The 17,725-nt window shown below is 49.1% G+C and overlaps 1 protein-coding gene across 20 annotated transcripts in view; it reads left to right on the top strand.

The window, feature by feature from the left end:
- INPP4A (inositol polyphosphate-4-phosphatase type I A) overlaps positions 1–17,725 on the top strand; it is a 150,672-nt gene that overhangs the window by 89,186 nt on the left and 43,761 nt on the right. For 6 of the 20 annotated variants that reach the window (XM_045445782.1, XM_045445773.1, XM_045445767.1 and 3 more), the window contains 9 exons: positions 756–846; positions 1,326–1,473; positions 4,333–4,463; positions 6,315–6,419; positions 6,948–7,056; positions 9,332–9,349; positions 11,914–12,097; positions 13,363–13,581; positions 14,646–14,901. In XM_045445782.1, coding sequence (XP_045301738.1) covers positions 756–846; positions 1,326–1,473; positions 4,333–4,463; positions 6,315–6,419; positions 6,948–7,056; positions 9,332–9,349; positions 11,914–12,097; positions 13,363–13,581; positions 14,646–14,901 — 1,261 coding nt within the window. The remainder of the gene's footprint in view (positions 1–755; positions 847–1,325; positions 1,474–4,332; positions 4,464–6,314; positions 6,420–6,947; positions 7,057–9,331; positions 9,350–11,913; positions 12,098–13,362; positions 13,582–14,645; positions 14,902–17,725) is intronic. The other 14 variants (XM_045445784.1, XM_045445787.1, XM_045445786.1 and 11 more) reach the window with 5 other exon arrangements.

The raw sequence follows: 17,725 nt of genomic DNA, 5'->3' as shown, positions 1-17,725 counted from the left end.
TCCAAGTCGACTTTGCCTCTGGCCTCAGGGAAGGGAAAGACAGAGCCCCCAAGACAGGAGGTGCCAAGTACCCCCAGGCACTTCTCAAAATAGAAGGGGGTCCCCTCAGGGAGCATGGTATGCAAGGCTCTGCTGGGGGAGCCTGGCTGGGGAATCTGCAGTCAGGAGGGGAGAGGGGCTACTCGTGGGGGGTATGGAATGACACCGGGATTACCTTTGCTGTTTTGTTCTATCTTCCCTCCCAGGCACACACGTGCCCCACAGCCACCTTGTGCACCTCTGCACCCTCTCACCTACCTTCTCTCCATCTCCTCCCCTCCCTCTCTGTCACCCTGTCTCCCATGCATCATTGCTCACGCAGACCCTCTCATGCTCTCAGACTACAGTTCTAAGTAAGAGTCCAAACACTGGTAAGTGGTCATTGCCATAAAATTACTCCAAATAAGCCCAGAACATCAGGCTGTGATAACATTCCTGGGCATCATCTGTTTCCTCCCTCTCATTCTATACATCACAACAATGCAATACCAGGTGAACTGAGCTTGTCACTAGAAAATGGTGTGTGCGTGGCCTAAGTTCAGTATACTGGGAGGTGGATTAATTTGTGGCTTGGGCATTGTGTTTATTGTAGAGTAAATGGTGGAGACTAATTTTTTAAGAGTAATATATGATGCACCTAGGCCACATTCCTACTGGGTGTTCTGGAGTTGTCTGGGCCTTACTGCTTCTCTGTGCTTTTCTGTACACATCCTCAGATGGTTCTGCCCGTTGATGAGAGCTTGACTGAGGCATTGGGAATCCGATCCAAATATGCTTCGCTGCGAAAAGACACATTACTGAAATCGGGTAAACAGCTTCCTCCGTTGGTACTCTTGCCACTCTTGTGAGTGTCCTCTTGGGCCTGCGGTCACCCTTTCCTCCCCACCTGCTCTGGTTATCACGGCCAGGCATCCTGTGCCGCGTTTTCAAAGGGCCGTGCCTTTTACCAGCATATGGAATTAGTAATACTCCAAGCAAGGCGGGGAGGGGGCGAGGGTTCCTCCTTCATTTCACTCTTTCTCATTTTGCCTTGGGTTTTGTGACTGAAAACCTCCCCACCCCAGCTCCTGCACTTTAGAGTTAGTTACACATCCTGGGACAAGAAGATTGCGTGTCGCAGGGGAGGAACACGCAGGCTGTCCCCTGGCGGGTTTTGGTTTAAATATTTTCGTTCCCTTGAGATGAGCAGTAAGAAGCCCTGCTGAGGGCCTGGGGAGGAGGGTCCGTGCGACAGGCCTGCAGCCAGCTCACACACAGCCTCGGTCTCCCCTGCCACCTCACCTCAGTGTTCGGCGGCGCCATTTGCCGCATGTATCGGTTCCCCACCACCGACGGCAACCACCTGCGGATCCTGGAGCAGATGGCAGAGAGCGTGCTCTCCCTGCACGTGCCCCGGCAGTTCGTGAAGCTCCTGCTGGAAGAAGATGCGGCCAGGTGAGGCCATGTGGAGAGACCAGCCGCCCGTCATGCCCATGTCGTATGCCCCTTCCTTTCTGGAAAGTTAGATGTGGTGGGTAGAGCACTGGCAGCAGAGAGACCAGACTGCAGACCCAGCCTCCACCACTTGCCTGCTCTGTGGCCTGGGCTTGCCAGAGCCTGCGTTTGCTCACCTGTATCTTGGAGTTCCTGTGCAAGCCAAGGTGCCAGAAGCACCAGATATGTGCCCAGCACTCAGTACCTGCTCCCTTCCCTTCCCTTCTCCTTTCCCCTCAGTTGGCCTTCAGAGAGTTAGGACTGGCTGATAGTTCTCCGGTCCTGGCTGCCTGGGTCAGCGGTTTCCTAGGGTAGGGCCACAATGATACAGGCTACAGAAGCCTAAGTACAGACCACTGGGGCCCTCTGCTCCTCCGTATCTCTCAGCCCAGGGCATATTCCAGTGGTCCCAAGACAGGGAGAAGCCAGAGAGGTGATTCAGCACCACAGATTGTGTCTCCTGTCTTCCTCAGATGTCATTTCTGCTCATCATAAAATGATGTTAATTGTGAACACAATATGACAGAGCATGAAAGGAAACAATGCAGTCAGAATCTCACTGTTTTAATACAGCTATTTTTAAAAATTTTTTTATCTTGAAAAAGAAATCAACCTCAGAGGAAAATGACAAGAATAATGCAATAAGCTGCTTTATCTGTCTACATGTACTATTTTACAGTTATTTTAATTTTAACATTTTTCCTTTCACCTTTTCCATATTTGTTCAGTTTTTCCTAGCTCCCATCTGCTTTTGCATATATCTTCGGTTTTCGTGCTATAATTTTTAACTATGGCACAAATTCCCATTATTCAGACTATATCTTGTGTGTGTGTGTGTGTGTGTGTGTGTGTGTGTATACACACACACAAGATGTATATAAGATATATATATACACACACATATATATACATATATATATATTGTTTTTTAATGTTTATTTATTTTTTTGGGGGGGGGAGCTAGTGAACCGAGGCTCCAAAGTGGGCCCTGCATTGACAGCAGACAGCCCCATGTGTGGCTTGAACTCACGAACCATGAGATTATGACCTGAGCTGAAAGTTGGATGCTTAACCGACTGAGCCACCCAGGCACCCCTCAGACTATAACTTGAAAGCATTTATTCATTTCAAAGGCATTTTGGTTTTGAGGGCATTGGTGCGTTTTACACACGTGGCTGGTGGTGTGCCTGGTATGGGAGGCTTCTTGAGGAGCGAGACAGACCGTGAGAGACAGACCCTCCAGAGAAGCAGGGGCTGTGCACAGAGCCCCAGCTGCATGAGCTGCGTACAGAAATCAGAAGGGGTGGTGAGAAGGAGGGTGGTCTGGGCAAGCCTCTGTGAGCCGTGACATTAAGCTGACACCCGGAGCCTAAGAAGGAGCCACGTGACACATGGGTAGAGACACCAGAGAGAGCCCAGCAGCAGCTGCGGCAGATGGGGCTCATGTGCTCGTGAGCAGACCCACAGCTGGTGGGCGAGCTGGCCAGCAGTGAGCAGGGACGGAGGCCTCACCACAGCCTTGCCCACGTTGGTGTTCTTTTACTTTGATGTTGCTAATTTAATAATAATAAAATGGTACAACTCTCTATTTACCTTCAGAGAATTTAGTAGATTACACAGAATTAGCTTTTTTTAATCCCCCCCAAAGGAAAACATGCATAGTATGAAAAAACAAATAGTGCCAAAACAGCATAATAGTGCCAACAACATAAGTCTTGAGGCCTTCTCCTCTCTGATCTACTTCCCAGAAACATCCACTTTTAGCCATTGTTTACCACTATGTTTCTAAATATAGTATTCTCTTAACTAACCAGTTTCAGGGATTAGCTACTCATTCCCTGTGATACAGATTTTAGGTCTTTTGTAGTTTCCCATTACCCAGCTTCCTAATATGGTTATCCTTTTTTCTTTTTTTAAAATCCATCTTGTGTTTTCATTATTCTGATTATGTAGCTGTTATTTTACTGCTGAGCTAAGACATTTATATTTCAGTTTTTATACAGCTTTTAATTTTTCTGGAGGTGACAGATCCTCTTTTTTCTTCTCCTCTTCTCCCTTTCCTGCCCTCATGTAACTTTTAGATTTAAACAACTCATTACGCCCATAGACAGCCAAAGGAGGCACAGCCAAAGTTGCTAGCTCCCTGTGGCCCTGGCCCCTTACCCTGAGGGACGGCACTGAAATAGAGGGGGCTGGGTAAGTGCGGCAGAGCATGGCCACCTGGTGCCGTCCAGCTGTAGACTGCTGCTCGGCAGCTTTATGTTTCGCTGCAATGTTCTTAGGGGCAGGGCAGGAAGGCCCAGGCCTCCCCAGAACGTGGGGGCAGTGAGAAGCTGTCTCAGCAGCTCCTGGGGGAGACAGGTGAGTGAGATGGCCTCATGCAGTCGCTTACAGGCCTCCACTCCTCTCGTCTTCCAGGACGGTCCCACGTCCTTCTGTGCTGCCCAGACTCACATGGGCTGCAATCCAGGCCTTCACCCGCATGGCCCATGTGGGTACCAGCAAGGAACCGCTCCCCTAGAGCCCCTCTCCTCCACTTGGTTTTCCCCGGACATTTGACAGAGTTTCTGTGAAAAGCTTCTCTGGGTGTTTTTCCACATGGTGAGTGGCCTGCCCTTCACACGGCCATTCCTCTTAGAGCGCTCTGTCATGCTGCCCCACTGCTTGCTCTGTAGACCTGTGGTGTAGCCATTGTGCGAGGCCTTCCCTGGCATCGGCGATACGTCCATGTCCATTTTGTTCTCCTGCTTGGTTAGGACTCCTGTGCACCTCGCAGAGAAGTGAGCCGGCTGCACGGCCTGATGTATGTGTGTCTTGCAGAGTGTGTGAACTGGAGGAGTTGGGGGATCTGTCCCCTTGCTGGGAGAGCCTCCGGCGCCAGATTGTCACTCAGTACCAGACCATTATCCTCACGTACCAGGAGAACCTCACTGACCTCCATCAGTACAAAGGTGGGTGCTGGGTCTCCCCTTTCCCAGCTAGCAAACCAGAACCTGGCTCCAGTACTGTCACTGACAGACACTCCTAATGGGTTTTTAAAAATAGATTCTCATGTAGGTGTGAACTCCTTAGAATATGGATTTCTCAGATCTTAATTAAGACAAGTATGTGAAATGCATTGAAAATTCCTTCTCTGGTGTCATCTGCCAACTAACGTAGGATGAAATTTAAGAGAGATGAAATCACAGGCTGTTGGTTCAAGGTATTTTTTCATCTTTGTCTAAAATGCCCAAGGGAAATGCCCAAAAGACATAAACCATTTACTTTCAGACAGAGTGGTTTCCTAGACTTCCCAGTTTAAATATTTAACAGTCCTTGCATTGAACATCTGAATTGTCTAAGTGGAGCTCTCCATTTTAAGACTCAAAAAAGAGTCAAGTACAGGAACCTTTCTTCTTGAAAGATGCTATTTGATTTTCAAAACACTCAAGGGTAGATTTAGAAGACTATTCTTAACTAATTCCCTTTTTATTCAAAAACAGAATGAATTTTTTTCGTTTTTCTTTATTCTCTATCTTCACATTCTTTCCTTCTCCCCCATTACATAAGGGAATTTTGGGGTTAAAAGAAGATCTCGAGTCTTTACTGTGGTTTTGACACAGAACATAGGAACTTGTCCATGAACTTGGCTGAGAAGAAGCCAGATAACAGGCATGAGGACAAGATGATGGTGTCCCGGGTTTGGTTTGAATCTGAAGGGCAGGTCTAAGTATATTGGCAGCATATGACTGAAGGAACTTAGGCACCTACCCATGCCAGGTACCTGTTACCTGAGAAAGCAGGAAACCCACATGAGCTTGAGTTTCCAGAGCAGAGAATCTCAAATGTCAGTGTGCATCCTGGTCCTTGAGGATCTTGCTGCAGTGCAGATCTAGGATTCTGCATTTCTAACAGGCTCTCAGGATGCCACTACTGCTGATTTCTGGGCCACTGTGAGTATCAGGTCCTGGAGGACAGTCTCCTAGGGCAAAATGCAAAGCAGACATCGGCTGGTCTGCATTTTGTATCCTGGCAAAATTCACCTTTTATCTCTAGAGAAAAGGTCTATTTCTTCTGTTCTTCTGATTGTCGGTTAATTTATAATCCCTTTCTTTTCTAGGCATGTAGTTCTTAATTAGTGTTGGATTCTGATCAGAGAAACAAGATCGTAGATGGTAGTTACAAAACATCATCCTCCTTAACTGCGCCCCCCCCCCCACCCGCCACCCTTTGTGTAAACAAGGGAACACATTTAGGTTTGTGTTTCAGAGGGTCGCTATCCATGCTGTGCGGCATCTGTTCATCTTGATAGATCTGAGGTGATGAGCAGACCTTTTCACCCCGTTGCAGAATTGAGATGTGTTGCTCTAGTCGAACCAATTTCTCAGCTCTTGCATGATGGCAGTCTCTAAAGTTGGAACAGGCAGTCCCTAGCATGGACCCATTTGCTTTTTATAGCAGTGCTGACATCGTGTTGCACAAAATCAGTCTTTGTGGCGGACCTTTCAGTTGAGAGCTGAGTCATGGGAAGGCAGGGCACCAGTAACCGTAGCCTTCTGAAGCTGCTTCTGCCCGGCTCTGCTCTCCACCTGAGTGCCTGGAGCCAGTCTTCTGGCCAGCGAGCCTCCCTCCCTCCAGTGTTTCACCCACCCGCCATCTGGAAATGAAATGTGCTCATGGGTAATTCAGAATTTCCTAGGCCACTGCCAGCGTGTTCATGCTTACTCGTAGCGACTTCCTCAGAATATCTCTGTTCTACTTGCCATTCCTGAGTGCAGGGTACATGTCAATGGTCCTTGTTTTCTCATATTCCGTTTCTTTAGGTCCCTCGTTTAAAGCAAGCAGTTTGAAAGCAGATAAAAAGTTAGAATTTGTTCCTACAAACTTGCACATACAGAGGATGAGAGTTCAAGACGATGGGGGGTCAGGTAACTATTTTTCTGTTCCTCTCGCTGAATCACACTTCACTTCCTTTCTCCCTGTGCACCTGGCCCCTGAGTTGCCCTGCATATGTCCAGCCTTCCCTGTATGTTCTTCTGCCCGGCAAATGAGATAAGAGACATGTTACAGGACCTTTGTAAGGTCTTTGTGCCCTCGTCTTTTCCCTCCTTTTGTTCCTGCCCCCTCGTCTGTCCTCCTTCCAGCTTCCCTTTGTGTTTCTGTGGCAGAAAGTCGCCTGTCAGTTACCCTTCCCAAGGAGGGTTACAAGGTGAGTGTTGCTGGTGGCTGCCTCCGGCCCTTTATGGCCCCATCTCAAGACATGTAGGAACCTCTGCTGAGATGATGGTGCTGGGCTCTAGGGGTCCCGCAGACAATCCAAGCTATGGGACTGAGGGAACAGGCTGCTTGGAAATGGGCCGGAGGGGCAGGGTCCCAGAGCTGCGTGCATATCCCTGTAGCTGGCTTGTCCACAGGCCTGAGCCCAGAGTAATGGAGGAGAGCTTTCTGTCATTCAGATCAGAACTATGACATCGTCACCATCGGAGCGCCAGCAGCACACTGCCAAGGTTTTAAGTCAGGAGGTCTCCGCAAAAAGCTGCACAAATTTGAAGAGACCAAGAAGCAGTAAGTATATGGAGGGTGTCTGTGGTCCTCGTATGGCTGTCTGGTGCTTCCTAGGCTTAAAAAAAAAAAAAAAAAAAAAAGAATCAAAATATGACTGCAAAAATCCAGCCATCCACTGTGCTTTTGTGTGGCGGGAGGAGCTGCCTCGTTGCCCCTGTGCTACTCTGTGTGTGTGGCTGAGCTGGGTGGTGATGAGGGCACCTGATTAGTGGTCCTGACCCTGCAAGTGAACAGCAAATTGAAATCCCCCTGGAAGGTGGCTACCCTTTGTGGGCTCTCCGCTGGCTCAGCCGTCCCTTAAAGCCCCTAGTCAGGCACACCAGGTGTGTGGTGTGTGTCGAATGCCACAAAGTGTGAAGCCTGCAAGAGATCGTTTCCTTTCCTAAAAGGACTGCAGTGGTAAACATTCCCCGTTTTAAGAAGGCTAGAGGGGGTGGGGGTGGGAGCTGCACACAGCTGCAGTCAAGCAGGAAATTGCCAGGTAGGCAGGTGGGGGAGGGTGTTGTGGAGGATGCAGTGAGGTGTGGCTGAGGCATGGTGTTTTGAGGAGAGGAGCTGAGGGACAGGGCTGGCCTCGCTGGCAGCCTGCACAGTGCGGGGCCACACGCTGGTGACCAGGGTTGCGGGGCTGACAGATGTGGCCCTGAGGAGCTCCCTGCCTTACCTGGGAGCAGACAAGTCAACTCCACCATTTGGAGCAAGCAGTACCATGCCTGGAGCATGGGTGATGTGGAGACAGCCATAAATCCCAGCTGTTGTGTTGGATATGTGGGAAGTGTTGGTACTCTTCCAGAATGTCACCCATCAGGATTTATGTAGGTGAGGGATGCGAGTGTAAGAGGTAGGGGCAAGAGTGTGAATGATCCTGTAAGATCCAGGGACCATGAAGTAAAGGAAGTAGCACAAAGGTGTCCCCTTGGGGAGAAGGGTTATTACTTGATCATGTGTTCAGGCTGATAGGAAAGATGAAAGTGAATGCATCTGGAGATGCAAAGGCCAGACCAGGCACGTAGTCGTAGAAGGGACTAGAGAAGAAAGTGAGATGCAGAGAGATCTTTGAGGAATGAAGGAACAAGCTGCAGATACCGTGGATCAGCCTCTGGAGAATGTGGAGTTGAAAGTGTCAGACTTATCAATGGAGAATGGAACAGCTGGAAGGAAGGTGAAGCAAAGGCCCAGGGACGTCAAGAGGATCAACAAGGCTTCCAGGTGGAGAGCATTAGCACCTGCTGGGGAAGTCGGGGGCTCTGTGCTTCCGTGGCCAGGAGTCAGGACACAGATTGAGAAAACTGACTGCAGACTGGGTCAAGGAGGGGGTGAAAGGTCAGGTGCAGTGGCCGGTCAGTGGGCTAAGGGGATCAGGGATGCAGGTAGGAGTTTCTCTACCCATGGGGTGAGGCTCGAGGATAAGCAGGCAGGTGGAAGAGAGCACACCATGAGAAATCATCACTGGGATGTGTGCACAGGTTACCCCAAAACCAAGGGAGCCCCGGAGCCAGATGCAGGAAGAACAAGAAAGGGCCAGGGGTTAGGAAGAGGAATTTCAGCCTTAAGGGCAAGGCAACATTCTTGGGAAGCCCCCAGACAGTCTGCTTGACCTTGATTGATTCCACAAGGGCTCTTCCTTGCCCAGACAAGCCATGTAACCAGACCCACCTGAGGAGTCACTGACTCCAGGGTTCTCTGGGAATTAGGATGAAGAGGAAGCTTCCTGGGCCCACCGCAGCTCTTCACAGCCAGCCAAGAAATTGCGTGTCTGTCACTCCATTGCATGTGGCTGTGTGGGGGTTAGAGTAGGAGATTTGAGGGTGCTACAGGCCCTAGGGGGGAAAGCCCATCAGGAGGGCTCACCACTGGCTGTCCCTGTCCCAGAAAGGTCGGGATGTTAATAACCTGATTACTCTGTATGTTAACTTTAGAACTTATTTTCAAAATGTCTCTGGAGTATTTTTCACATAAATAATATAAATTTTCATTTAATTTCCTATTCCCATTATAAAACTGCTTGCAGAAATGATTTTCATTATTTGAACTTTCCTTTGAATGCAGACATAACTTGCCCACAGGTGAAATGTCTCCCTGGGGCTTGTGCAACGGCACTGATGTTGCTCTGATGACTGAGCACATTGGGCTCATGAGTTTTATTGTCCCTGCAGTGGGGGCCTCGACACCTAACTTGAAGAATTTTGACAAAAGATAACTTGGCTTTTTAATTTTTTGTTTTGCATTTAGTGTTTGCTAACTCCTAATATTTCATTTTGGTTCTTTTCTTTAGCAGTTTTGAGGAGTGTTGGTGAGTTTTCTGTCTGTGGAGAGAGTGTCTGTTTGGGTCTTGCTCTCATGTAGAGAAAGCCTGTGCTGTCCCCTCCTCTGTGAGGTGCTTCACCCCTCGGTGCCGCCGGGGGCCCCTAGTTAGAGCCTCGTAGACAGAATTCTCCCTTCCAACTGCAATGTTCTTTGATAATGAATAGCCTGTCTCCAGTCCACCATTTTACCTTTAAAATCTGGCAGCAGTTCATTGCTGTGTGCGCTCCGCTCCGAGAGAAGAGCCAGTCCTGTTCCTCCCAGGCCAGGCAAGTCCTAGGTGCTGGAATTTCAAGTCAACCCGTTGGTGTGGCTGGGAATCCCTTTCTGGCTTCTTTTACAAGAGTCTTAGGGCTTCAGGTTTCCCTTCCCCATTGCCTCTTGTGGGAATGAAGCCAGCTTACATTTTCATAATACCTAATAATTTATGCAGATTTTTAAAATAGTGTTCCTTGGGTCAATTTTCCCCCTGAGGGCAAACCAAGAGTTAATATAACCAAGTGACTTTTTCTACCAAAGAATTAGATGGCAGCTGGAAATCACTGTCTGCTGCCTGGGGTCTCCACCGCTCCCCCAGGCCCTCCGCGGTCACGCCCGACGTGCCGGCTCAGGCTATAGCCAGGCCTGTGCAGTGCCCTTCACTTGGTGACAGGCCCCAGAAGCCCCTGCAGCCCTTTGGAGCTGCTGCCATCTCAGAGCTGGTGAGGCTCAGGGGCCATGGCTGGGCCCTGCCTGAGATGTCAGGGCTCTGCTGGGGACAGCAGGTGCTGAGGAACCTCCCACCCACACTGAGGCCTCTGCAGCTTTCCCCACTTTTAGGACTAGGTGACTGTATATTCACGATCATCACTGAGCAGCAGCTCTTTGAAATTTACTTTCCCACACCCCCGCCATATGCTTCCTGTGTGTAAGTCCTGGATTACTGTTATTAGAATGTGGCCTGTGAGAACACGAGGTGAGTAGGGGGTGGTGCTTTCCTTCTGACTTGGGGGGATGATATGTATTGGTTGAAGTGTACATGACCATCTACATACACACGTGTGTATCTACATGAAGCACACATTGCATGTGTGCTCGAAATATTGGGGCCAGGGAAGAACAGATTTTTAAAAATTCTATTTGAGATTGTATTTTTAAGACTAAATTGTCTGAAATGGCAGCTATTCATTTGGAAGAGTGATTGCAGATTGGAAAGTAGTCATGTGCACATTGTGCTGTGAAATGACTTCTCAGATCACGTGGGCTTGGTTGCGGTCTGCTGCATGGGCTTCTGGCAAATCCATTGTGTTTTACTGTGGTGTGTGGGCTTGGGGTGTTGTTTCTTTCTGGGGTGCTTTGGTTTTTGGGTTTTGCATGTTTACACCATAGTCTGTCAAGGGAAGTTTCTTGGTGACCTGCCTTTGGGTTACCCTGGAAAGGGCCTGGCAGAGGAGGATCTCCAGCCCTCATCTCCAGGGGGAACTATGGAGGTTGTGCTCCTCCACCTTCACTCTCTTCCCCAAAACCCAAAGGACAGCCCTTTGAGGGAACCAGTCAGGGCTGATAAGGATGGGGACTAGAGCTCACAAATTCAGATTGCAAGAGACCTCCTCATCGGTGCTTTACCACTCTCTGCTTTCTTTGGCTTTCTCAGATGGTCTGAAAAATAAATGTGTAATATTAGATGGTTTCGGATCTTCACTGAGAGACTTGCCATCTATCACCTCCATCTCGAATGGCCAAACATGGTGCTCGCTTCGGCAGCACATATACTAGAATGGCCAGACACGTTAGCCAGGCCCCACACAGCCAGGATGTAGAGTCAGTTCTCTGGAGGCCCGTGTCTGTGCTGCGCAGGGGCTGGGCTGTATCCTTGACATCGATCCTAAGATCACACACTGCTTGATGGTGAGAAGTCAGGGAAGGAGGAAGAGCCAGGTTTTCAAAGCTGTTGAGGTGCCCAGGCCTGGCCTCTGGCCTGGCACGCTCTGTACCTCCTCTTCATCCGATGGGACATTGTTTTTCCAAGTAGAGAAGCACTGGAGAAGGAAGTCCAGTTTGCTGTGGTCAGAGGTGTGAGGGAGGAGAACTATGTGGGTGTGCACAGAAAGTTTGAAGATTGGCCAAATGGAGAAATAGGTTTCTTGTGGAAAGTCCAGCACCCATGGCAATCTTCCTTCACTGTGGCAAACTGACCCCTCTGGGATTAGCAGATCCCGTGTCTCCATTTCTGTACTGCTGAGAACTTGACAGGTGAGGTTCTTAGGTGAAAGATTATTAGTATTTGGGTAATTACTGGGCTCAGTATCTGTGTGCACACTTACATAAGAATATAGACATGTACAAATGGAGATAAAAGACTTCATTGTTTTAATATTTTAAGGCTTCTACCATATGGACAGAAGAAATCTCTTGAGATGTGCTTTTGCCTGTCAACAGGTAGACTAGCCTAGGAGAACATCCCTGAGAATCAGAACACTTAACTTGGTGTTGGTTGTGGGCTAGGGTTGGGATGCTGCTGCCATCTTCATACATTTGAGGAAAGCCCTTAGAATCTGTTTTTATCCTTTACAGTACACCATCCAGCTGCCAGTCCATAATCTACATACCACAGGACATCATCAGAGCCAAGGAGATCATTGCCCAGATCAATACCCTGAAAACCCAAGTGAGTTATTATGCAGAGCGGCTCTCCAGGGCAGCCAAGGACAGGTCTGCCACAGGTCTTGAAAGAACCCTCGCCATTCTAGCAGACAAGGTAGGAGGGACTACCCTGCTGCATGTGGGATGGGGGCTCCCTTGGGTTTCTAGAAACACTTGGGACACCCCATGTGTGCTTGGAGGTGTCCACAGAAAGGGTGACATTGGGATGACCTTGAAGATCTAGTTTCAGGTTTGGTTCCCCCAAAGGCCCTGGGAGGTTAGGTGATTTGCCTGTGGCCGCAGAACTGGTTGGGGCAGGCCAAGGACAGATCCCAGAGCATGTGACTTCCAGCTGCTACTTCATGCAGATATGTCTCCCCTCAAATCCATGGGGTTCATTGTTGAATTTGGCATAGTTCCACAGCTTTCTTAGCAACTGCCTACTCAGTATGTTTTTTGCCACATTTTTATTGACTTGGAATTTGAAAAAAGAAGCTGAATTATTACACAAACATACAATAAGGAAAATACAACTTCATTGGCCTAAATATAAACAGTAAGCTGTTTTCTAATTAACCAAAATTTGATCCTGATTAAAAGTATATAAATATTGGTTTAAACTGGGGGATTAGATACACCAGATCATCTTGATGGATGATGCTTTTTCAAATTACTCAGTCTCTCAACACACACACACACACACACACACACACACACACACACACGCACAGATTCTGATCACACTTCCCCACTAACACCCACTTTGGTGGGGTGAGATGCTGTTCCTGATCAGAATGTGCTATATCCTTCACATGTGTTCACTTAGCAAAAAGATTGAGAGCTGGGAATTAGATCCACTTAGAAAAGAAAGATGATGTTATCAGAAGGAAAATTATGAGCCACAGAACTAACTCCTGCATACAGAATTCCCCAGAACCACAGTGCTGTGCTGAGAGCCCCACTGCTCAGAGCCCAGGGCTTCAAGGATTAGATGCAGAAAAGATAAGACTTCAGTCATCGAACCAATGTCAGGCCTGTCCCCTATAACTAGAGTGGACAGCTCAGGGAGTCGGTGAAGACAAGGAACCGGGGCTCTCTTCAGGCCCTTCCTGGAGTCCTGTCAGGCTCAGAGGCAGGCAGGGATCGAAGAAAGTCAGAGGTTCCTTGACCTCCGTCCATTCTCTCTGTGTCCTCCAGACTTCTTGTAGAAACCTTTAAACTGCTCACGTGGCAGCCTTTAAGCTCTGCCGTCCTGAGGGCTCTTGCGCTATGGAGAAGGGTACGCAGCTGGGTCTCAGGACAGTTCTGAGCCCTTAGAGAGGACCGGCCTTGCAGCCCCTCACCTGGGGGCTCAGCAGCTTTGGTTTGTGTGTGCTGCAGACCCGGCAGCTGGTCACCGTGTGCGACTGCAAGCTGCTGGCCAACTCCATCCACGGACTGAACGCAGCGCGACCCGACTACATTGCCTCCAAGGCCTCCCCCACGTCGAGTGAGGAGGAGCAGGTGATGCTTAGGAACGACCAGGACACCCTCATGGCCAGGTGGACGGGGAGGAATAGCCGGTCTTCTCTGCAAGTCGACTGGCACGAGGAGGAGTGGGTGAGTCTGCTGCTCGTGGCCCTTATTCTGCTACTGAGCTTGGGTTAAAGAACTCAGAGCTTCTTGCCTGCTTCTCCCCACCCGGAAGTGCCTAACATGTCAGCTGCTTCGTAGACGTGCTCCACACCTCTTTTCTGGAGGGCTGCCTGATTTACCGAAGGAGATGGCATTTTCACACCTTGTGTCCATCTGAGGGGCAGGGCTGCTGCAGGCCCGACTGGTGTCAGACCTGGTTGTAAAGGGGGCAGTGTTCTCTGTGGAGCCCTTGCCCTGCTGGAGGCCTCTCCCCTCACCAGGCCTCCTGCTTCCTCAAAGCTCTGCGTGCAGCCAGCCCTCCTAGGGCCGTTTGTATTTGGGGGGATAGTGAGGAGTCTGGAGATGCACCCGGACATTGCATGCAGAGCATTCTGCTTCCTGACGGAGTGGCCCTGAGAGCAGCATCTGTCTTTCCTGTGGGAGCAACACATCACACAGGTCGTTTTTGCCTTTTGTTGGGACTATTGCTTGGAGGCAGTGTTCTGCGAGGCACTGAGTTACTAGTCAGCAGCAAAGTGCTCCTCCAGCCCTGCCCTGGCGTCCTGTATTCTGCGTGGGTTTCTGCAAATCACTCCTAGCCCTGCCTCACTGCTTTCCCACTTCCCCCGTATGAAGTGATCAGCAGTTTCCATTACCTTCCCTCAGTCTCTTGTGTTTGATGGTTGTAGGAGGTGTGTGGTGGAAAGAGGAGCATACACACTGGCTCCCTGGGCCCTGTGGCCTTTCTGCCAGCTCTGGAAGGCACTGGGAAGTCCTAGCTGGCCTCAGTGACAGTTATTAGCAAACGTGTCCCCAGCTTTAAAAACAATGAGCGCAGTGCATTTGTGTTTTGAAAAGCAAATGCAACGGTAATGGAGAACTTTGAATTAATCTTGATGTTCTAAACTCGTGGTATTTTAATGATCCTAGTGGCCCAGGGCAGAGGAATCAGTGTGTGGGGGCACCAGGGGTGGGGGTGGGTAGATTGTGCTCTGTTCTGTTTTTCCCACTGGGAGAGCTGACCCAAATGGGCCCTTTTGGTTTGGAAGGAGAAAGTGTGGCTGAACGTAGACAAGAGCCTGGAGTGCATCATTCAGCGGGTGGACAAGCTGCTGCAGAAGGAGCGCCTGCATGGCGAGGGCTGTGAGGATGTCTTCCCTTGCGCAGGCAGCTGTACCAGCAAGAAAGGTAACCGGCACAGCCACGCCTACTGGATCAAACCGGAAGACCCCTTCTATGATGTCCCCTCCTCGCCATGCCCCTCCACCATCTCCTCTGCTGCATGCCATCCTCGCCTGACCACACGTGCGTATGCATCCATGCTTCCCATTCACGCTGCCTCCACCTCACGCTGCATATGTCTGTCTGTCTGTCTGACTCCATGACCTCTTTCCCCACACAGACTGCAGGGAGGGCTGTCAGGCAGAGCCAGAGGTCACTGTGTGGAGCAGCAGGCAGTGAGGGCAGAGGCTCCTGTAGTCCACGCCCCTGGAGCCCACGTGTGAATCTGCATGTCTGGCTAAGGCAGAATCAGAAGGCCCTCTTGGGTCTCATTGCCACATCAGTGAGGGGGTGCTCCTGGGCTTTGCTGGTTTGCAAACCAATCTGAGAACCTGAAGGAGGCAGAAATGCAGATGCTTTTCTGATGAGATTGTTTATTGGGAATTGATAGAATCAAGGAATAGGTGAATCATGCAGGGACACAGCTGGATAAGAGCTGTTAGCAGGCTCAGCACACTTGTCTAAAGGCTGGTTGTCATTGGCTGGGCATGCTCTTCTCCAGCAGGGCATGCCGCCTTGGGAATTGTTGGTAACTCAGTCAGGTGGCGGCACCTGTTCTTGGAGCTGAGTTTAGGTTCCTCTGTCCAGCACCACCTCCGAGGCAGTGCCCTCAGTAGATGGTAGGACGTTGGCATGAAGCAACATGCTTCAGAAACTGTCTTCTGCCTGTGGAGACCCGGAGCATAATCAGCCACTCTGTCCTGCATATAGCCCTAAAGCCAGGGGCTGCATGCTTTCTAAACAGGCACATCCTTGCCACTCAGGGACCTTTTCCTGCCACCTTTTCCTGTAAGAGCTGATGGGGGTGGGGTTATGTGCCAGGCAGCTGAGAGCTGGCTGCAGACCTTTGGGAGTGTTAAACTGTAGTTAGTAGTTAGTAGGGCCTACTAACTGTAGTTAGTAGGGTGTACCAGGGTTAGGCTTCATACAGTGAGGACTTTTAATTTCTAAATTGCACAACTTTCATTCTAGGCAGAACCATGCTCCTTTATCAGAGCCTCTTGGTAAATCCTTCATTTGTAAGATGCCCTTCACCTTCGCAATCTGCCTGCAGTCTGTTTCCAGGGCGTGATTTCACTTGAGCCTCTGATTCAACAGTGTTCACATCCTCCACCCCTTCCATCTGTGAAGGGCTATAGTTTCAGTTCCCCAAACCTGTGATTGGTTTCATGGAGCTCTTTTGTCCTGTCTGTCTTCTCATTTTTTTTAAATGTAAATTGTGCTTAAAAAAAAAAAAATTGGAAAGCTCATTGCTCATTTCTCTTCAATATAGTCTTGCTTGTAATTTTCAAGTTTTCCTGCAGATATAAAAAGAGTAATTTATTGGATTTTTTAAAAAATGCCAGAGATAGTTTTTTAATCAGATATTCTGTCATAGCCATAACTTAAATGTCACTTTCTTTCTAGGCACATACTGTATTGGTCAATTTAAATGCAGTTTTAAAGTTATTTAAATGAGCATTTGTTTATGGTATTTAGGGCATGACTTGTATTTGCCATGCAGATCAGCTCTGTTGTGATCATGGGAATATGAAGCATACATTTGAGAGAGGCTAACTTTGCTGATCAGTACTCAAAGAAACATATGAAACCGTTTGCCACTAAATTAACTGTGGATGATCCTTAATTTAAAAATCTCGAACATTCCTAGGAACCTGTTTAGACCTGGGCGTGATCAGGAGGTTCAGAAAGAATGAGCCTGCAAGCTGTTTATTTTACTCAGTCTCTTATACTCAAGGGCCAGACCTTAGCTCTGCCATGACTTTTTAGACCATTGTAACCTCCTGGGGTAGTGGTTTTGGCCTAATGAGCAGGTTGTGTTCACACCAGCTTATTATATATGAATACCTCTTTGAAAGGCATCATCACTTTTCATTCTAGCTCTGTACCCTGTCCTAGGTCTTTGGTTTTCATATTCTACTAAGGAGTTGCCCTGCCTTCTAGCTTGCTGTCCTGCAGAACTCATCAGAGCCGTGCCTGGCACACACGGATCACTGCGGGACCCACTGACAAGTCCCTGCCAGCTGGAACCACAGAGGCTCCGTGAGCCTCTTTCCTTCCCCCGCTTTCCGCACAAGTGCCCCATGCTCTTCTGAACCACCACCCGCAGCCTCCCCGTTTGGTGGCTTCCATTGTCTGCTCTGCACACATTCTCATCCTCTCATTGCTGAAGAGCCATTCACACCCCGGACCAGGGTCTCGGGGTCTCAGGTTTGTATGCCCTCGAGATTATGTGTTAATCAAATCTCAGGGGACTCCATGGCCTAAGTTACCAGTCACTGGTACAAGAGTACCAGAGGAGACCCCTCCCCCAACACACATACACACACACACACACACACACACACACACACACACACTCCCTGCTTTGATTGAAAGATCGAATTTACCCAGCCAGATTTAACCCCTGGTGCCCTTTTTTGGGGAATGGTTACAACCCAGTCGTTTGGGATCACCACGGAAGATCATAAAACAGGCTCCTGGACCTTCCTGCTCACTCAGACCCAGAATCTTGGAGGAAGGGTTATGGGAGGCAGAAATCTGTATTTTTTTTCAAGGCCTGGAGTAATTCTGATTAGCTGGACAGAAGTTTAAACAAGAATGACTGTTCTGCATTACTGCACACTGCTGTGGGTTTCTGTCTTTGTTAGATAGGTGGTCTCAGGATATCTGGGCTCTAATGAAGAGGCTGAAACCTTTAAGTCATGGGAGCCTTTAATTTTTCTCTGTTTCTATTCCCTTTGCTAGTTGAAGAAATCACTGCCAAAGGTGACTAGAGAGGAAGGATCCCTTGGCACTCCTACCTCTGGACAATCCAGACTATAAAGTCTCCATAAAGCCGGTTACA

The sequence above is a fragment of the Leopardus geoffroyi genome, chromosome A3 (assembly GCF_018350155.1).
Source record: "Leopardus geoffroyi isolate Oge1 chromosome A3, O.geoffroyi_Oge1_pat1.0, whole genome shotgun sequence".
Taxonomy (NCBI): Eukaryota; Metazoa; Chordata; class Mammalia; order Carnivora; family Felidae; genus Leopardus; species Leopardus geoffroyi.
Note: the sequence above shows the minus strand (reverse complement) of the source record. Positions and strands in the feature narration are given on the sequence as shown.